The following is a 22,435-nucleotide window of genomic DNA, read 5'->3' as shown; positions in this document are numbered from 1 at the left end:
GGAGAAGTTGGTGGGGAGAAGATGGAGGTAGACTGAGTACCCATTACCAGGAGAGTGAACACATCCAGAAGTGTTCTGTAACAAATCAAAGCAAGAGATTGGTTGTTCACATAACAATAGGGATGGATTTTTTTAATAAAAAATAAAGTTCCAAGAGAAAATAACAAAAATGAAATGAGATCTGTAATACATGATTTATATGAATTAAAATATATGTATACAAAGTGGTCCCCAATTCCCCTTACATCATGCTCTTTAGAACAACTGATCTTTTTCTATATATTATGTTAAAGAAATCGGTGTAGCTATTCTGGAAGTTAGTGATATCTTTGTTGACAGTGCTTTCTTCTTGCAGACGTTGATGAATGCCAGGCGATTCCTGGGATATGCCAGGGAGGAAACTGTATCAATACGGTGGGCTCTTTTGAATGCAAATGCCCAGCAGGTCACAAGCAGAGTGAAACCACTCAGAAGTGTGAAGGTGAGTGTCTATACTTGGAGGGTCATGACTCTGAATCCTAGAAAGTCATAACTTCATTTAGAATTTGAAGAATTTAATCATAATTTAATGTGAGAATGAAGAGATATATGTTAGAGTGGTTTTATATCAGTTTGTGGGTTTTTTGGGTTTTGGGGTTATATCAGTTTATGAGTTATAAATTATATCAGTTTATGGGTTATATATGGGCTATATCAGTTTAATGGGTTTGAGGGGTTTGAGCTGGAAAGAGACAATGAACATTTTACAAAGGGTTTGTTATCTCACTTTCTTTGTTGTAGTGGGAATGGAAGTAATCCAGCCCTTTATATTTTTCCTTAATAATGTGATTCTCTAGTTCACTTACAAAGTTATACCAAAGATTAAAATTCTGAGTGAAGTACAGTGTCCAGTGTAAAATGATGCACTGGAAGTTGGCACTCTGTTGTATATTATTAAATAAGTGTTTTGAATTTTGTATTGAATATTGTTTCTTGGCTGCCTGCCAAATTAAAAAACCAGTATAACTGACTCAGGGAGAATTGGGAAATTACCACAGCAGATATTCTGCAAAAGAATAGCTTACTCAAACAAAAATATGAAAAACTTAATAATCTTCTGGAATGTGATTATGATACTGAATGTGAATTAAATATAATTTTGAAGTGTGCACTCCATAAACATTCTTCATACAGAATAAAATCACTTGTTATAATTATGTGTGACCCAAAGCTTTATCATTGTCACAAAGTTCAAGAAGCTACTAAAGGTGTCTGGCTTTCCTGACATGGATACTTAGAGTAGTGTTGATACTATTAACAGTATTGAAATATCTAAATATGATTATCTTTAGAATGATTACTTAAATCAGTTTATTCCAATTAAGATAATTTTCTTAAGACAAATACTATACCTGTTTTCATTATTTTGTGATGCAAGCATTCATATCTACTCAAAGTTTAGAAAAAAATTATTTCAGAAGTTTGTTTTTGGCACTCTGGCTTACCTGAGGTGGAAAAATGTGAATCTGAACTTACATGGGAAATTCAGTAAATCTGAACTTCATTTCATATGCCTGTTATGATTTTATCTGGGAACATTTTCTGAGTTAAGTAAACTAAAAGTAGCAGATATATTTTATAATTGCTTCCTGTGAAGAAATCATCACAAGTTTATTTAGACCCATTTACCCTCAGTAACTGAAATTGTCTTTTAGTGTACATAATTAAGTCTTCTCTTCTTTCCTTTCCAAAAGCCAGTACTTAGGGGTTATTTTTTGTTGCTTGGTTATAAAAAGTTTTATCCCTCTCTGTAGAAAAAAAACAGTGTGAAAAGGTAAAAATCTAAAGTTTAAATTATAGGAAACAAACAGGAATATGAACTATTTTATTGGACAGGAGGTAGAGACATGTACATGGTATGGCTCCCACACCAGAAATTATAATTCCATGAACCTATAGAACATGTATCATTTTATATTTTCTATTTGGCTTACTGCCTTTCTAATCTACTCTAAAGTAATCTCTGTAATTATATGCAATTCATGTTTTTCGATGTGGAAATGTCTGGGCTATGCTGCTGTATCTCTGCTACTTATATTTCCCCCCCTGGTTTGTTTGGGGGTTGATTGTATATGGCTCAACCTTTAGTCATTATGCTTCACTTTTTACTTCTGAAATACTATCCAGACTAGATCCAAGGTTGGTAGACTTAGGAACAAAGACAGTGTTTGATTGTAGGTGAGAAGGCAGAGCCACTGACTGATGAAAGTGGTTGTGACATTTCCATTAATCATCAAACAATGTATTTCTTCTTAGTTGAAAATAGAATGAGCCTTTTCCACATCACATTTCATCAAAACAACATATAGAGCCAAGGCAGAGTTTGGAGAGAGACAGTGCAACTCTTTCTTCACGCTTGTCTGTGTTCTTGAGGAAAGGGGGCTGTTGATGTAATGTAGGCACCACCCAGAGCCTGAATCCAGTCCTCTCCTTCCTTGCTTCCTGTCCAAGCTGCCAAATCCACTTAGCCATTGCCCAGAAAGAATTATGTGATTTAATATTTGGGATTGGTGGAGAATAGCAGAATTGGATGAAGTAGTGATTAGAATGTGAAAGCTAAAGGTTTTATGAAGCCTTTACTTTGTGTCAGTTGTATTTATTTGGATATGTCTTTAAAGTAACTATTATCAATTTTCCTTAAGTAATAGTGTTCTTTTATATAAACGATCAAGTGGTATTTCCTTACATAAAATTATTTAATGTAATTGGTTGCACAATGTGTGTGGAAAGACTATAAACTACTGCTACACTCAGTGACAGCTTTGAATTATAGTCAGTTTATGTATGGTTTATACAGTGTCAGTGTAAAAATGTTGACATAAATTTAAAGTTAGTATTTGCCCTAAATAAAAATGTAACCATAGCAATTACTTTTGATCAATTGTCAAAGGTAAGATATTTTAGTTTTCTTTGTAGTTTACAATGTGAACATAAAATATAGTAGTACTGGAAGATTTACATGAGAATGATGTCCTTTCTGTTCCTCTTATGACACATATTGGATTTCTGTTCATATAGCAATGAAATTTTCTAAAATATTTTTCAGTCTAAGTTTCTGGGTCTGTTCAGAAATAAGAAAGCTAACCAGTGTTTTGAATCTGAGTCATTTGGGGAAATGGTGGCAGCATTAGTGGCAAAGTGAGGTTATTTGTCTCACTTTAAAAAATTGCATTACTCTTTTTTTGGCTATCTGTTGGTTGACTGTCTCATTCCCAACACTTGGGTAAGATCTTGAGGGCAAAAACTCTGTTGTGTTTATTGCCATATCCCCAAGCCTGGAACTGTTCCTGCTATATCTGTTGCAAGCTCCTAAAAATGTATGTTGAGTAATTAGGAGTATGGTGGATAATAATTTAATTTCCTTGACTTGGGTTGAACATCCAAAAAGAAGCTAAAATGTGGGGCCATAAGTTAAATTGTTATTTGGAAAGAGGCCATTGTCCCATATTATGGGAATTTTTCCTTTATCTGATTTTTTTTCTTTTCTTAATAATCTTATTTTGCTCTGGTTACCATTAAGAGACAAAGAATATAAATAGTAAGTGCAGTTGGGCATTTTTAGATCTTTGTGTCATTACTCCTCTTTGCTCATCTGCAAGTAATACTTTTGAGGTCAGGGACCTTCCCTCTCTATTAAAAAGGAAGAACTGTCTTTCGCTTGTTCATTGCGATATCTTCGTAGCTAAAATCTTATCATGACAGGCTTGTTCTGCTGAAAATTTAAGTTTGGACATAAATAGTTTATAATAAAATGAGAAAAAATGGTGGGGTCGCACTCATCTCTTAAGTTAATGTCTGAAACACATTACGAAGTGTCTATATTGAGACTTCTTTTGTTTTATATCATTGGTGGGTGGATTTTCCTAGGTAAGAATCTGAGCCCAGACAATAAAGGAATACTCTGTGTGTGTGTGTGTGTGTGTGTGTGTGTGTCTATCTAATGGAGAATCAATTATTTTCCCTCTTCACTCATTTACGGTCTCAGATTCATTTAAGCCTCTCAGGCCTACTGAAGTCAAGTCTTATTTCTACTGGGCCAGTCTGGCTCCAAAATCTTTTCCTCATTCTGTTGTACAGTAGGAAAAATGATTCTTTGAGGGAGTAAACTCTTTCTTCACATCTAAAGAGAAGTTTTCTTCAGTTACTATATTCAAAGATTTATTCATCCAAATATCCATTTAATGTAAATGAGGAAAGAAAGTAGCACACATCAATATAATCTAAAATTGTATATTAGATGGCTGTCTAGAATTTTTTATTTTTATGACAAAATACTATTTTGAATTTCAGTCCACTTGGAGAAAGCACAAGTAGGTGCCAGATGTCCTTGCATGATCTCCTTCTTTCAGACTATACCTTCTTTAACATTCTTTGAGGTAGTTTTTCTTTCCTGGCTTAAATGGAAGGCAGGAAAATAGCATCATTATATTGGAAAGTTTCCCTTCAATGGTTCTTTATAAGTAAAATAGTTATTTGCAATTTATTCTGAAGAGTCTTTAGCTTTGTTCCATTACCACAGTATTTAGTTGTTTCAGATTTGTGACAACAAATATATTTATTTATGCTCATGAAACTCATGAAACTTGCTGGCACAGTATCTTTAGTTGCTGTTCCAACTCTGCTTTGATAAACCATGGAAAATAAACTTCTGTCCCAAACTGAAAAAATGCTTTCTTTTACTCATATTACCAAAAGTATTAACTTTAAAATAAATAATAAATAAACTCATTGACTATTGTCCAAAAGGAAAAACTACATATTAAAATTGATACTTAAGTAGGGAGACTGTAAATGTTGGAAACACATAAAACTTTTTTGGTCATCGATTTAGAAACCACAGAAGTATCATTTTTTAAATCCTTTTAAAAAGAAATTTACAACATTGTAATTAAAAAATAGATTCCTTCTCCCTTAAATAAGAAATCCCAGTCTGCTAACCTCAAACCTACTTTCTGCCCCATAACAAATAAGTTATTCCTCTATCACAGCACTTTTTACATTGTATTTTACTTATTTTTCCTGTCTGACTGCTGACAGAGTATAGATCACACCAAAGTATGTTAATAAAAACTAATATGTATGGAGCACTTAATATGTTATAGACAACACTTAAACCACCATGAATGGTGATTCTTATTAAATCATCACACAGTGGTGTGAGGTTGATTGGTATCATTAACTCACTGTGCAGATGAGGAAACTGAGACACAGATAAGCTAAATAACTTTGTCAAAGTTAGGTGGGTTAGAAACTGCAGAACCAGGATTCTACCCTGCTAGGTTTTCTTGAGCTCTCACTCAGCCAGAGCCTCTGAGTGAACACAGGAGGGTGACCTGACAGCACATACCCCAGCCCACAGATTGCATCTCCGGGGGGGAAGCTCATGGAGTCAGCAGCAGCACCAGAGTTGTGGCTCTCTCTTTGATTGTTACATTATGTGCCAGTGCCCTGCAATCCAGCAAGGGCAAAATTAGACTCAGTTGACTTGATCTTAGCACTGGCTTTCCAGTTTGGGTGGTCGGAAATAGCATCGTCTCTCTCCTCCAGTATGATCAAGGCTAAAAAAATAAGGAACCGTGAACTGCAGGCCTGTGTCTTCACTTCATTCTTCATGAATTCTTCCCTTTGTGTCATCAGGGTTCAAGGGTCTGAGCCTTGAGATTGCAGATGCATGACCTACTGTTCACTGGCTCCAGCCCAGCTCCACCAGGATTGACCTCTACCCTCTACCAGGATTGACCAGTTTAAGCACTCAGTTATCACTGGTTTCCATGGAGCCTTGGGAAGATTAGCTAGCCTACAGGCACTAATTCTTGAAAAACTTAACTTTTCTCTGTAACATATGCTTTACTACGTTTCATGAGTGATATATTAGATACTTAGTGGATTTTTGCTATATTCTCTGTTCATTAAAATGAAAATTGGCTCTGTATCACTATGCTAAAATAACCTATTCACCATGACTTCAGATCTGAAGATTCATCTCAAATGAACCAAAATATAAGTATGAACAAAAGAAACAGTGGGGTTAAAAACAATCATGAGAATTTTTATATTGTCTTTGATCTGAAAAAGAATTATTTTGTATGTTACCCTACCTAAAGCTATGGAGGTATATAGATCAGTAATTTCAGCTACATAAAATATAAATTCCATGGCAGTTAAAACAAACAAACAAACAAAAACAAAAACAAAAAACCTGCTATAAGCAAGAATAAAAAACAATAAACTGAAAAAAATTGCAACTTTTTAGACAAAGACCAATTTCTCTAATACTTCAGTTCTACAGATGAGTAAGAAAATACCCAATAAAAATGTTCAAGGATATGACGTGACCATTGACAAGGGAAATACCAGTGACTGTTAAACACACTAAAGCATGTTTATGCTTTCTTAGAAGAAGAAAGTACACAATAACACTAGAGATGATAGCATTTCTATCTTTAAACTTTGAGACAATCAAAGTTGTAATGTAAAACTGTATTAATGAAGGTTTGGGAAAGAGATACTTTAATAAATTCCTGATAAAAGTATAAAATTGGTATAACCTCTGTAGAGAGCAATTTAAAATTATCTGTCAAAAATTACAAATATGTGTAATATTTAACCCATAAATTTTAATTTGAAATATTTTTCCTATCTGTACTCAATCAAAAAATGATGATCTAAGATTATCCCTCCTGTCTTTTTGTAATAGGAAAATACAGTAAAATACACATGATACAAAACCTGTTATATTAAGAGTTGGAAACTATTCATCCTTAAAAAGATATTGCGAATATATTTTATATATTGATATAAAATATGATTAAGACATACTGTTACATGGCAAAAGCAAGTTGTAAAACATTTTCATTTACAAAGAGTGTATTTGTGTGTACATGTGTTTGTGTATGCATATGTATGCATAGAATGTCCATGGAAGGATATCAGAAAGTTTGCACCATTCATATTTTGAGAGTGAAAATCTTCTGGGGGAGAAAAGGAAAAGAGACTTCTCATTGAGTGCTCTAGCATAAGTTTTTGACTTTTAACCATATAAATGTATTATTTGTTCAAAAAGTTAAAAACAGAGGAATGTGAAAAACAGGCGCATTTATTTGTTATCTTTCTTTGTAAGCTCTCAATGAATCCCTACAGCAGACCCTGGAAACAGTGCATACAACCTGTTAGACCCGAGTCCTGGGGCATTGCAACCTCTGTACCTGGAACACTCAGCATGTCCATGTTCCATGCTGCCATGCAGACAACATATGCATATCTAATGCTTATCCAGTGTGAAATAAAAATATGGGATTTGAGCAGAATTACACTTAATCTTACACTGTTACTTTAGGGCGCCTGGGTGGCTCAGTCAATTAAGCATCTGCCTTTTGCTCAGGTCATGATCCTGGGGTCCTGGGATCAAGTCCTGCATCTCTGTCTGCCTGCCGCTCCCTCTGCTTGTGCGTAGTCTCCCCCTGCCAAATAAATAAATAAATAAATAAATAAAATCTAAAAAACCCCACAACTATTACTTTAGTAAATCAGTAAATATTTAGGAACATTGAATGAAATAAATTTGACTTTGCTTTTTAGGAAAATAGTCCCATTGAGATATGATTGATAACTAGAAATACAGGTAAAGTAGTATGGGAGAGGTAGGTTAGAGATGATAATTACAGTGAAGTTAATTATAATTTGCTTTTGGCTAAAATACAAGTATTATTTAGAAGGATGTATGTGGTAGTCATATTGTGAAGAAGGGAGATGTTGTCCTTAAGTCATCTTAAATAAAAATTTGGTAGAGTTCTGGTCATCAAATGCAAATGAGCTGCATGGCCCAGTGATAATTAGGTATCAAAACACGGTCTTCTCCATTGCATTTGGATGGGTTAGGACTTTCAAAATAGAAAATGGACCCACTTGTCTCTACTCTGTGGTGTTTGCATTTGTATAGTTTGGAGATTCTTCTCTTTGTCTCTCAAAAACACACATGTTCACACAGACACACAGATTTCTGTGTGTGTGTATTGTCCCTTTCTTAGGTACACAAAATTACATTAGTCACAGTATTTGTTTCATGACATATTTTCACTATTATTTTATTCAAAGCCTGCTTTCATGTAGTGAGATATCTTCAATAATATAATATACAGTCATAAAACCACCAAAAAGAAAAGGTGGGACCAAGACAATTAGCCACATATACCCGTGGTGCTGTTCTACCTGCTCCTACTCCCACAATATAACCATCACTTTGAAGCCAGCATTCCCATTTTCTTTTCTTTTTAAAGTCTTTTATTATACCTGTAGATATTCCAATTATTATTATTACCATTATTTCAGTTTTTTGAGTGCTACAATAAAAGGCTTTAATACTTTATGGAACTTATTCTCTTAATATGATGCTACAATTCATCTGTAGTGTTGTACATTGTTCTAATTCATTTTTGAGGTGAATAACCCATTCTAACCCATGATGTGGATATACCTTAGTGTGTTCATCCCCTTTCCCACGGGTGGGTGGTATTCTCTGGTTCTTCCTATTGTGACTATTGGCTGTCAGGTAGAGCCCAGTGTTTCCCCTCCTTTGCTCAGCATGGACGGAGCTGCACCATGGAGTCAGGGTCATTTTGATTTTTCAGAGAGATATTTATCCTCTTTTTTGATCCACTTATTTCCAAAAGGTGACTTATTTACATTTCTCTTATGACTGATGTGTGTGTAGGTAGGTAGCTTGGATCACAGCAGTGGTAGCATCCTGGAGCCTTGTCCTCTCTTGCTGTTGCTTGGTGACAAATGAGGAAACAAAGAACCTAATAGACTGCAATCAGAGTGACCTCCACCTCTTCCCAGGCCTGTGTGTTAGCCAGCCCACCCTCCCAGATTGGTTGAGTAGCATCTGTTGAGTGATCAGTGGTCTTATCCTGAGCCCTCTTGCTTGTGATCTTGGGCTCATTATACAGATGAAGCAATCATATAGGAGAAGTAGACACTGCAAATATTTTCTACATCTTTTTTTGTTTGATTTTGTTTTGCAAATATTATAATTTATTTATATCTCCCCCCCAAAGCATGTGCTGAACATTACCAACTCATGAGCACAGTATTAACTTGGCTGCAGTTTTCTGTATTCAATCTTATCTTTAAGGCATTATCAATGAAAGGAAGGGAGCCTATAATAACTAAATACTTCCTTGAGAACAAGATTAATTCTGAGGAGTGCTAACAAACCCATCTTCCTCAGCTAACCTGATCCTAGTCCCCAGCCTTCCTCTTTTCAGCTCTGTATGCTTTCATCCCTAGGAACAAAATTAAGGATTTTTTTTTTTAACACAGGGACAATAACTGAAACTTCTTCTTGATTATCTCCTTGTGGTATCTTGGTGCCTAAAACTAAATTGTCTTAACTCTTCTTTGTAAATCCTACTGCTCAACCAGGTTCTCATAATCTGATTTCCAGATACTTTGCACAATGCCATACACACACACACACACACACCCATATATATATATATTTTTTTTGAGAATCAAAGCTTCTCTCAACTTGTTATGCTTTCCTGTGTATGCTAAGCAAGTGACATCTAGCGAGGTTGGTGTTTCTCTTTTTCCCCTTAAAATAGACAATTACTTGTAGTCAGATGAATGGATAGTAAAAGTTCTTTGCACTAAGGTATCTACTTTCCAAGATGCTTCTACCTTTGGAGGTGGAACACTGAGTAGCTTAGAAATTTGGAGCATATATATGAAGAGTTAAAATCTAACATGGAAATCTGCAGCATTTGTGCTTTTATAAACCATTTGGGAAAGACATACTGACCAGGTGCCAGGTTTAGCAGTGAAGTTTCCAGGCTTGACTGTTAGAAAGCCCCTGTGTGTTTCAGATATGGAAAATAGAATGTCTAAAAAAGTTTGACCAGTAGGGAAGAGTGATAGGTGTCCAGAGAGGCAGCCAAGCAGCAGCCCAGAGCTGACATTTGAGGCAAAATTAGTACATATCACTTCCTAGTATATTTATCAGGAATTGCCAGCCTAAACCCTTTTAGTTTCTTCCCACAAATGATTTCCACTATTAAAACACTTACATTAAATAACTTGGACACTACCTTGACAGCCTTACTCAGCTAACAGCAGTGTTTCCTAGGGAGTTCTTGAAGTGACATCACTCCCTGAATTTTAACCTGAACACAATGATTTACATGGAAAGTGGCACACGGCGTTTTCTGTGAAAGCCTGCAAGAAGAAGAGTTCTTTCTTTGAGACACAATGGGTAACATTGTTGTTAGGAACATGGAGCCTGTGAAAAATCCATATTCCCAAAGAAATCCATTCAACAAAAAGATACTCTTTAGCATGTAACTTGAGGTAGTGAGTCAAAATTAGGAATATTCAGATCACATTTTGTTTTTTTTAACAGATTGAAGCTTTAAAGTTTTTATTCCAATAGCAAGAAGACATTGTGGAAAGAAATGGCAATATATGTTTTAAGTACAATTCAGGAAATAAATAGGGAAAGAGAGGGAGAGAAAGACTCAGTGGCCAAATAGCCCAGGATTTAACACACAAATGTTAGGGTCTGTGCTCCAGTTACACCAGGAGCAAACTCTGTAATCTCGAGCAAATTAGTGCCTTGGTCTCTACAATAGAGATAATAATGGTCTTTTGTGGAAAAGCTTTTTACCGACATTATATAAGATGAAGCATTTGGCACTTTCAGTCTTTTCTAAAGAAGGCGATGGTAACACAAATGAGTTGTAAAAGATTCAGTAAATGATGTGATTTGAGATATTTAAAAAATAATGGTAAAACAATAACATTTCAGTTACAACTTTTTATTAGTTTCATCTAAATAAGCTCTTTTAATTCTTAAAAAAAAAAAAAAGTGACCCACTAGAGCATGTAGTTTCCTAGTCTGATGAAAGTATTAGCAGACAATTAAATGGACCCAAATCCATTGTCATGAAGAGCGAACATGGAACTGGGGATTTAAGATGATCCATTAATTCCTGACTTGGTGCCAGCCTGTTTTATTTCCCTAGTCTCAGTTCCACCCAAATTACAGAAATGGACATTTGAGACCCAGAGGACTAGATTTATTTAGCATAACACAATAGTCAGGAAATTGCATTTTGTGGACTCAGGAAAAATTTCCCAAATGGTGGGAACCAATATTATTTCCTCAGTGCCATTGTATATTTAAATCCTTGTTTTAAAAAAATATGAAAAAAAAAAAGGCATGGTAAAGTAATTTACATGATTCTTGCAGTTCAGTTTCTACTGAAGATCGCTGGAAAAATTGAAAGCCTCCAAAACACCTTTCTCAGAGACTTAAAATTAGGTGTGTGTTAGTGATTAAAAAAAAAAATCTATTTTACCCTGGATTAAAAGGATCAGATGAACATTTGAACTTTGCCTTTAGGGAAAAAAGCTATAAACTGAAATACACCTCCTTATTTCTTCATTTTACTTAACCAGTAATTGTTTCACAATGGAAATAGAAAAGTTATAATGCATACCAAAATAAACAAAATGCTGGTTTTATAATATTCTGGATGTGTATCCTCAGCTTCTTTTGAAAAAAATAGAAGTGAGAGAGAAAGAAAAGTTAATCTCACAAATTACCATGGCTCAGTGCCTGAAGGAAATTAGTCTACTCTAAAAAAATATCCTGCATAGTCAAGTAAAAATGTAACAAAACTTGAAACATAATACCTAGACCCAGGACTGCATTTTCTTCCAAGTGTTGTTATTTACTGACCTTCTGTAGTATGCCTACCCTGGCATTGAAAAATATGTGAAGAACTGAAGAAAAAGTTTATGGGCTGCTAATTTCTTATAGATGCTTTCATTTAGTAAACATAGAAATAAAGCTGTGATCATGCTTGAAGCATCTTTTTTTTCTTAGTCCCAAACTAGGAATCTCTCTCTCTCTCTCTCTCTCTCTCTCTTTTTTTTTTTTCTTAATGCATCCCTCTCACATCTCAGTGTAAAGTGTTGTCATCTGTACTTTGCCTTTGCTAAATTTTAGTACAATTAATTTTTTTTTAGATTATTTATTTATTTATTTGCCAGTGATAGAGGGAGAGAAAGCGAGCAAGCACAGGCAGACAGAGAGGCAGGCAGGGGCAGAGAGGGAAGCAGGCTCCCTGCGAGCAAGGAGCCCGATGCGGGACTCGATCCCAGGACGCCGGGATCATGACCTGAGCCAAAGGCAGCCGCATAACCAACTGAGCCACCCAGGCGTCCCATTAGTACAATTAATTTTAAGGATAGTTTCAGTGATTTTGCAAATTGTAGCTGAAGGCCACTAATGATTCATCAAATGGTCAGGTAGATCTTTTCTCTAAGTACCTGCTGTTTACAGAAGACAACTAAATAGTCCTCATTTCAAGAACACAAAAGTAAAAATAAATAAATTTGGTTATAGTATGAGCACATTTCTTCTAACGTCATCATATGGACAGTAGAGGAATTGCTGAGTTTTCTGTAAGCTCTGGTTTTCCTAGTGGGCTGTGGTTTCGTATGTCTTTTTTCTGTTTGACTATGAAGACTGTCTGTGAAATATTTTTGTCCCAGTCTAGTAGCAACACATATAGGACAAATTCCAGGCTGATCATGGGTTTGTATATTCTAGCATGGCTAAATTCTGGTGAATGGCAAAAGACAATTTGGGAATATTTACCATCTGTATACTGTCATACTAAATTTAGGATGACTTGATTTAACTAGCTATAGCTGATGCTTATCTGAGGCATCAACGTGTTTTTTGGCTATAAGATTTCATATTTCAGGGGTGCCTCGGTGGCTCAGTGCATTAAAGCCTCTGCCTTCAGCTCCGGTCATGATCCTGGGGTCCTGGGATCAGCCCTGCACTCAGGCTCTCTGCTCAGTGGAGAGGCTGCTTCCTCCTCTCCCTGCAGGCCTCTCTGCCTACTTGTGATCTCTGTCTGTCAAATAAATACAAATCTTAAAAAAAAAAAAAAGATTGTATGTAGACTTTCATTTTCTAATCCTCTCTTACAGGGAGTATGCAAGCATTTTTGAGGGTAGTTTCCCAAATGTCATACTGGGCTTTCATTGTTACATTAAACTCATAAAAATGCTGTGAGTTCCAGTTCCTTTTTTAAAAATTCAAGTATATTTGATATACAGAGTTAGATTAGTTTCAAGTGCACAACTTGGTGATTCTGCAGTTCTGTACATTATTCAGGGCTCTCCAGGATGAGTGTAGCTACCGTACAACATTTTACAGTATAATTGACTATATTCCCTATGCTGTACTTTTCATCTCCTTGACTTATTTATTTACTTACACTTAATCCCTTTAAGCTATTTTGCCCATCCCCTGACTCACTCCCCTTCTGGCAACCATCAGTTTGTTCTCTGTATTTAAGAGTCTGTTTTTTGTCTAGAGATTTTGTTTTTTAGATTCCATATAAAAGTGAAATTGTGTGGTATCTGTCTTTATCTGACAATCTTATTCTTCTTTATAGTTGAATAGTAGTCCGTTGTGTGTATGTACCACTCTTCTTCATCCATTCCTCTGTTGATGAACACTTGAGTTGTTTCTTTATCCTGACTATTGTAAATAGTGCTGCAATAAGCATGTATCTTTTTGAATGAGTAAGAGTAAATACCCAGTAATGGAATTACTGGATCATGTGATATTTCTATTATCAATATTTGAGAAATCGCCCTACTGTATTCCACAGTGGATGTACCAATATTCATTCCCACCAACAGTGTACAAGTGTTTCCTTTCTCTACATCCTTATGAATACTTGTTTTTGCTTATCTTTTTGATACTAATCATTCTGACTGGTGTGAGATAATTTCTCATTGTCATTTTGATATACATTTCTCTGATGATTAGTGACATTGAGCACCTTTTTATGCAACTGTTAGTCAACTATAGGTACTCTTTGGAAAAATGTCTATTCAGGACCTCTGACTACTTTTTAATCAGATTGTTTTTTGGTGTTGAGTTATTTAAGTCCTTTATATATTTTTGATATTAACCCCTATTAAATATGTCATCTGCAGCTATTTTATCCCATTCACTGGCTTGCCATTTCCTTTGTGGATGGTTTCCTTTGCTTTTTATTTTGGCATAATCCCAATAGTTTATTTTTGTTTTGGTTTCCCTTGTCTGAGGAGACATTATCATAAACATGTTGTTAAGAGTGATGTCCAAGAAATTACTGCCTGTGTTTTTACAAATATTATGGTGTCAGGTCTTGTATTTATGTCTTTAATCCATTTTGACTTTATTTTTATGTATGGTGTAAGAAAATGGACTGGTTTCATTTTGCATGTAGCTGTCCAGTTTCCCAACGCTATTTATTGAAAAGACTTTTTCCCCAGTATATTCTTGCTTCCTTTGTTGTAAATTAATTTGACCAGATAGGTGTGGTTTTATTTCTGTGGTTTATTTAGGTGTGGGTTTATTTACTTATTATATTTCATTGACTGTATGTTTTTGTACTGGTATCATACTGTTGCATTACTCTAGCTTTCTAGTATATCATAAAATCTAGGATGGTGATACCTCCAGCTCTTTTTTTCTTTCTCAAGATTGCTTTGGCCATTTGTAGTCTTACTAAGTGGTTGCATATAAATTCTAGGAATATTTGTTGAAGATCTGTGAAAATACTATTGATATTTAGAGATTGCCTTGAGTCTTTAGAATGCTTTGGGTAGTATGGACATTTTAATGATACTAATTCTTCCCAACCATGAGCATCGTTTATCTTTCCATTAATTTGTGTCTTCTTCAGTTTCTTGATCAGTGACTTAGAGTTTTCAGAGTATAAGTCTTTCACCTTCTTGGTTAAATTTATTCCTACATATTTTATTCTTTTTTGGTGCAGTTGTAAATGGGATTGCTTTCTAAATTTCTATGTCCGCTACTTTATTATTAGGATATTGAAATGAAACAGATTGCTATGTATTAATTTGATATCTTATAATTTTACTGAATTCATTGATCAATTCTAATAGTCTTGGTCTTTAAAACCTGAAGATGTTCTATGTATAGTATCATGTAATCTGAAAATAGTGGCAGTTTTACTTCTCCCTTACTAATTTGGGTGCTTCTTTGTTTCTTGTCTGATAGTTGCAGGTAGGTCTTCCAGTACTATGTTGTGTAAAACTGGTGAGAGTGAGCATCCTTAGCTTGTTCCTAATCTTAGAGGAAGAAGTTTTCAGTTTTTCACCATTGACTATGATACTAGCTCTGGGGTTTTGTTTTAATCATTTTTATTAACATGTAATGTATTATTTGCCCTAGGGTACAGGTCTGTGAATCATCAGGCTTACACATTTCACAGCACTCACCATAGCACATACCCTCCCCAATGTCCATAAACCAGCCACTCCATGCCTATCCCCACTGCAGGTTTGTTTTATGTGTGTCCTTTATTATGCTGGATTTTTCCTCTAAACCCACTTTCTTGAGAGTTTTTATTATGAATGGATGTTACATTTTGTCATTGTTTTTTTTTTATATCTGTTGAGATGATCATTTGGTTTTTATCCTTTCTTTTGTTAATGTGATGTATCACATTGATTGATTTTCAAATATTGAACCATCCTTGCATCTCTGGAGTAAATCCCACTTGATCATGGTAAATGATTTTTTTGATGTATTGTTGAATTTGGTTTACTCATTTTTTGTTGTGGGTTTTTGAATCAGTGTTCATCATAGATACTGTCCTGTGGTTTTCTTTGTAGTGTCTTTGTCTGACTTTGATATCAGAGAAATGCTGGACTCATAGAATGAATTTGCAAGTTTTCCTTCCTTTTCAATGTGTTTGAATAGTTTGAAGAAAATAAGTATTAACTCTTCTTAAATATTGGTAGAATTCACCTTTGAGGCCATCTGATCCTGATCTTTGATTTGTTGGGAGTTTTTTGATTACTGATTCAATTTTATTTCTAGTAATCAGTCTGTTCAGGTTTTCTGTTTCTTCCTGTTTCAGTTTTGGAAGATAGTATGTTTCTAGGAATTTATCCATTTCTTCAGGGTTATCCAATTTGTTGAGATACAATTCTCTTAACTCTATTGCATAAATCGTATATATAACATTTTCCTGTAATCCTTTGTTTTCTGTGGTGTCAGTCGTTACTTTTCCTCCTTCGTATCTGATTTTGAGTCCTCTCTCTCTCTCCCCCTTTTATTAGTAAGTGTGGCTGAAGGTTTATCAATTTTGTTTATACTTTCAAAGAACTGGCTCTTGGTTTCATTGATTCTTTTCTATTTTTTTAAGTCTCTATTTCATTTATTTTTGCTTTAATCTTTATAATCCCTTCTTTCTACTAGCTTTGGGCTTTATTCTTTTTCTAAACCTTTTAGGTTAGGTTAGGTTAGGTTGTTTATTTGAGATTTTTCTGGTTTCTTGAAGTAGGCCCATATTATTATATATTTCCCCCTTAGAACTGCTTTTGCTTTGTCCCAAAGATTTTGTGTTTTCATTTTTCCAGTTTTATTTTTCTAAATTAATGCTCACTCCTCAAGACACTAGTGGAGGTACCCCAGATGCATAACCCTTGCAGATCAGGGGCTGACAAACTTATTCTCTAAAGAGCCAGATAATCAATATTTTTGGACATGAAAGTCACTCTGTTGCAAATACCAGCTTAGCCATCATGGTGCAAAAACAGCCATAGATAATAAATACAGAAACAAACGAGTGTGGCTGTGTTCTAGTGAAACTTTACCTAAAAAAACAGGCAATGGGTGTAGTTTGCCAAGCACTATTGTTCATTACCACTGTTCTTGCCCCTATTTCAAACAGTCTCTCCCCTACTAATTTTGCAGCTACTTTCCTAGTGACTGGCTAGATGACAGATTATGGACAAACAAGTTTTATTTTAATAGTTATAACGTATTAAAAAGTTTTAAGGAAAAAACATAACTGATGTGGCAACACTTTTTGTTTATGGGTGTTATTCCTGGAAATATTATTGATTAGAACAAAGTTAATATTACATTTTTTATGAAGACTTTATCCTTTTAGAGTAGTGATAGGTTCATAACAAAATTGAGAGGAGGGTGCAGAGACTTCTCATATACTCCCAGACTCAATACATGCATACCTTCTCCATTTATCAACATCCCCCACCAGAGTGGTACATTTGTTACAACTGATGAACATAAATTTACACACTGTTATTATCCAAAGTCCATAACTTAAGTTAGGGTTCACTTCTAGTGTTGTCTATTGTTTGGGTTTGCACTAATGTGTAATGACATGTACACCTCATTATAGGGTCATACAGAGTATTTTTTGCTAGTCTAAAAATCCTGTCATGTTAACTTTTTAAAATGAGCACATATGTAGAAATGTATTAAGTAAAAAGTGATAGGTGATTCAAGGAGATAGCTATAGGTATGGAAATGTGTCTCCTTAATGACTAGCTTGGAAAGTTTGGGAAATGACTTTGGAAGATTTATTATTATTTCCATCAGAGCTATTTGACTTCCAAAAATAAAGCTACTCCAGACAGAAACTCTGGATTGCCATTGTGTTTGTCAGAGAAATCCAAAGGAGAAGGAAAAGCCCACAATAATCAAAATAATTATAGCTCTATTATCTTTCTATGTAGGTCTACCTTTTTTCAGTTAATAACTTCTCTTCTTCTACCCTTCTTTGTAGTACTGCTCTTTTTCTCATCCTGTCTACTATCAGCTAGACTGCAGTTAGAAACCTGATAGTTCTTGAAATTAGAAGGAAGAAAATTTTCTGGACATCACTAACATCATTCAAGGTTGTTCTACTCTGATGCCTTTACAAAGCTCTATATTGTGTGCAACAGGAATCAGTGTAGCACTTTGAGAAATGGGATATGCATGTTGTTCTAGTCCATATCTTATTTTTAAAATACAATTTTTTAAAGAAAAAAATAGGGGCACATTCTTTCTAAAATTACTGCTGTATGCTTGACAAAAGTAGGTTCTTTTCTAATATGAAGGCATGTAAGAAAGCACTCTCAATGATATTTGAAAAAAACATAAGAGGTTACTTTCTTGTTCTGTTGAGTTATAAGCACAACAGATTTAAGGCCCTTTAAGGTATTTTGTAATAGAAAACATTTGAAGTTTGCTAAAAAAAAAAAAAAAAAAATCTCATCCAATACTTTAGTAAAACCATATTATGAATATTTCGTTGTAGGCTTAGAAAATTAATTCAACTTAGCAAACTCATAGAATACAGTTATTCAAAATTAGATTATCATAATTTTTTCCTCCCACATGGAATATTTTGCCTTAATTTACCATAATAGAAAAAATATTTTTCATCATTAAGTAATAAAAAAACAGGAAGTATAGAATTCTGGCATTTAGTTGAAATTTGATTTTACATTTTAAAATATTTTCTGTATGTTTATTTTCTTTGTAGCTTCAAGATGGAATATTTTTGGTCTTTATTCATAAAATATAATGTTGCATCTTAAATAATTCCTTTCTTGTGCTAGTATATATAATTTATTTGTAGTGGCTAGTTGATTGAATATTAATATTTTTGCCTGGAGTCAAGAAAGTGTGTGGATCTCATGAGATTCTTCTCTTTAAGAAGGTAATTAAAATTCCATTGTTGTTGTTTTAAGAGTGTTCATATACAGTATGTAAATGCTGCCTATATCATTTGTATAACTTGTGAGTGATAGGAGTGAACTAAGGGGGAGAAGAGGAAGGAGAGATTTTTCTGCCTTCAGTGACTCACCACTCACCTCCAGGCTGTGTAAAAAGAGAAGATCCTGGGGCGCCTGGGTGGCTCAGTGGGTTAAAGCCTCTGCCTTCAGCTCAGGTCATGGTCTCAGGGTCCTGGGATCAAGCCCTGCATGGGGCTCTGCTCTGCAGGGAGCCTGCTTCCTCCTCTCTCTCTGCCTGCCTCTCTGCCTACTTCTGATCTTTGTCTGTCAAATAAATAAAATCTTTAAAAAAAAAAAAAAGAGAGAGAAGATTCTTAAAAAGGTTGATCTTTTTTGAAAAGTGTTGTCTGTGAACTGGAGTTTTGGAGGGACGAATATCAGTGGAGCCTGACTCATCTCTGAAAAGTCTCAGTTCTGTACTTCCTGAATTTGAAAGGCAAAGGATACATTTCCCCATTTTCCCTGCAAGGACCTCATAGAAAGGAAATGAGTTATGTGGGCTTGGGATGGTGTCTGCCTATGAGGACTCCTATAAAGTGGTTGACCCTAGTGGGGATAAACTGCCAGAAATCTGGGGCTGATGGGAGTTGCAGGTGGTTAGAAAGAAGAGGAGAGGTGGTATCCCAGAATAGATGGCAAAAGGTGGGAGATCCTCAGCCCTAGGAGATTGCCCAAGATACCAGTAAAATCCTTAGGCCTTGTAAGTGCCATGCCCAGAGGGCAGCGATGCCAGAGTTGATTCAGAATGATATTTATTTATTGAGTTCCTGGCACACTTCTGTACTCTGAGAATAGAGTAGTGAACATACAGATAAAAATTCTTTCTTTCATGCAGCTTACTTTAGAAACAAGGGACAGACAATACACAAGTAAAAGCTACACTGTCAGTCATGATAAAACCACCAGAAAAACAAAGCAGGATGAGAATCTATAAAAGACTAATGAGGGTAGGAAGGAGGTGATGGAACAAACTGTGGCCATGGGGGAAGAATTCCTGACAGGAATCAGCCAAGGCAACAGCACTGGAATAGGGGGATCCCTCGGGTGCACAGTGGACAGACAGAAGCCAGTGTGACTGGTGCAGGATGGCAAGAAGGAGACTCGAACTAGTTGAGCAGAGGACTGACAGATTCTGACCTTCATTTTGAAGATTTGCCCTGGCTTCTGGGTGGTAAAAAGATAACAAAGGAACAAATATGGAAGCTGGGGACCAATCAGGAGGCGACTGCCATAGTCTGAGATGTGGTGGTAGACAGGACCAGTGGCTACTGATAAAAGTGATGAGAAGTGGTTGAATTCCAGGTGGATTTTACAGGTTGAGCCAGCAGAATTTATTGACAGATGACTTAAGACTTGTGGAGTAAGAGAAGAAAAGAATCAAGTAATTCTGAGGTTTTTAGAACTGTAAGGATGAAGCTACTGTTAACGGAGATGGAGTATGTTCTATGGGTAGAACATAGATGAGGTAGAGGAAAGTTATCAGGGGCTCTGCTTTAAAATGATTAATTTGTACCTGCTAGACATTTAGTAGATGTTTGTAGTTACATGTACCAGTCAGGTTTGGGTCAAGGACAAGGCTGACATTATAAATTTGGGAGCCTTCAAAGGCATGGGAGTACATGAGAACATAAAGGGAGCATTTTGATGGGGAAGTCCAAGGCCTGAGTCCTCATATATTTGAACATTTAGAGGTCCAGGAGATGAGAAAGAACCATAGAGAAGACTGAGAAGGAAAAGTCCATTAGAACACACTTCTGCCAACTGAGTAAGACCATTGTTACAAGTAATTGCCCTCTCTCCTCCCTCCCTGCAACCCTGAAAATGCTCGTTACTAGTTAGGAGTTAGAAGGGAGAAAGCAAAAGACAACCATGTTCCCTCCATCCCTGGAGGCTTATAAACCTAGGGCAGGCTGAAGCTGGGGAGGGGAAGAAGATTCAATTGCATGAGGGATTACAGCTGTGTGATTGTTGGATTTAAGTGGGCATTCTGTTCATCCAGAAAAGTTGAGAAAACCTGTAGGAACTTAGTGAGATTTCCTAGGGTCAAGAAAGAATGGGTAAAAACAAACTGCAAAATAGCAGTGGGAAATACAAAGTTGCTTTATGCTTGCACCTTAGTGGTTTCAAATACTCATTGCTATATATTCTGTCAGTTTACATGAAACTGTTAGAAACATTTATAATTTATAGTTGACTTTGCATAAATCATCAAACAGATCCTCTAGGTAAGATGAGGAAAAGGCAATTGAAACATAAAGGTCTTTCACAGTCTCAGGGAAAGACCCCTGAGGTGTTCTGGTGTCTCTGAGAATTGCTCAGGTAACTTCCTCTGGATAAGCAACAATTAAAGCAGTTATTTAATGGTGTAATGTGAATGTATCTGTGTTCCATTAGCCCAGATATGGTGGGAACCCAGTGAAGTCTGGTCACAGTCTTGGTGAGCCTATCCAGTCAGGCATTTTGAATTTGCTGTTTCATGCAGGGAGTGCTAGTGGATGTCTGGTTAATTTTATGCGACTCCCCCACGCCATGAGCAGATCACAGTGTATACTTTCTAGTCTGACTCACACATCCACACCTACATGCCCATTTTGTGCACATACACAAATATGTGTGTATAGTTCAGTGTGTTTGCAGCTACTTATTGAATGTAAACTAAATGTGTATGGATATAACCTCCCAGTTGAATAAGGAATTCAACTAAATCCAAGAAAATATAACTGTACCAATTTGAAGATTAACTTTCTTTATAAGAATTGTACATAGTGTGTGTCTTAATAATGTGCATACCACTCTGGTTGAGTGTCCTTTTTTTTTTTTTTTTAAAGATTTTATTGTTTTGAGAGTGAGAGTATGAGAGGGGCAAGAGGTAGAGGGAGAGGGACAAGCTGACTCTCCACTGGGCAGGGAGTCTAATCCAAGGCTCAATTCCAGGACCCCAAGATCATGACCTGAGTGGAAGTCAGATGCTTAACTAACTGAGCCGCCCAGGTGCCTTGGGTGTCTTTCTTTTTATGGTAATGATGGGATTCATTGCAAGCCACCACCCAAAAATACCACTTTGGCATATTGGTTATTTAGAATTGAAATTACTTAAGAAACAGCAATGTGAGAGGGACACTCATGACCCTCTTTTATACCTTTGAAAGCAGGAAATAAATTCCCCTTTAACCTGGAGGCTAGAAGGCATCCTTATCTCCAGAAAGAAAATTTAGGGCCAAGAAGCTGTATAAACTAACTTTGTTACTTCTTCATTAATTTGCTACTTCAAGCCCCAACCCTGTTGTCAAATCTTCACAAATAATGTTCCTTTGTTTAAAAGGTACAAAAAGCTGCCTGCTTTGATCACTTCTTTGAGTCTCATATTTCTATGGATTCCCTTACATAAGAAATTAGTTTTTCTCCTATTAATCTCTCTTATGTTAATTATTAGTCCAGCCAAAGAATGTAGAATGGACTAAGGGAAAGGTGTTTGTCCCCTGCAGTAGTGAGTATGAAAAGCACAGAGATAAATGAGTATTTATATGATAATCCTGTAATGGAATGTAGGACAGATTTCTTTTTTCTCTTAATGCCATTTATTCAGAAGATACAAAATAAATGACTGGATACATGATTAGAGTATTGATAAAGATTTCTTAAATTAATGTTCTCACTTCATTAAGCCAAAATACCTTTTGAAATCCTGAGGTTTTATGATTACATATCAACATAATGATGTTTAACAAAAAAAAAAAAAAAAAAAAAAAAAAAAAAAGAA

The 22,435-nt window shown here is 35.5% G+C and overlaps 1 protein-coding gene across 1 annotated transcript in view; it reads left to right on the top strand.

The window, feature by feature from the left end:
• The window catches only part of FBN2 (fibrillin 2), a 250,558-nt gene that overhangs the window by 83,813 nt on the left and 144,310 nt on the right, over positions 1 to 22,435 (top strand). The window contains exon 6 of the mRNA XM_059417490.1: positions 356 to 481. Within this exon, the coding sequence (XP_059273473.1) occupies positions 356 to 481 (126 nt within the window). The remainder of the gene's footprint in view (positions 1 to 355; positions 482 to 22,435) is intronic.

Source organism: Mustela nigripes, chromosome 12 (genome assembly GCF_022355385.1).
Source record: "Mustela nigripes isolate SB6536 chromosome 12, MUSNIG.SB6536, whole genome shotgun sequence".
Taxonomy (NCBI): domain Eukaryota; kingdom Metazoa; phylum Chordata; class Mammalia; order Carnivora; family Mustelidae; genus Mustela; species Mustela nigripes.
This window is presented reverse-complemented; position numbering and strand designations above follow the sequence as displayed.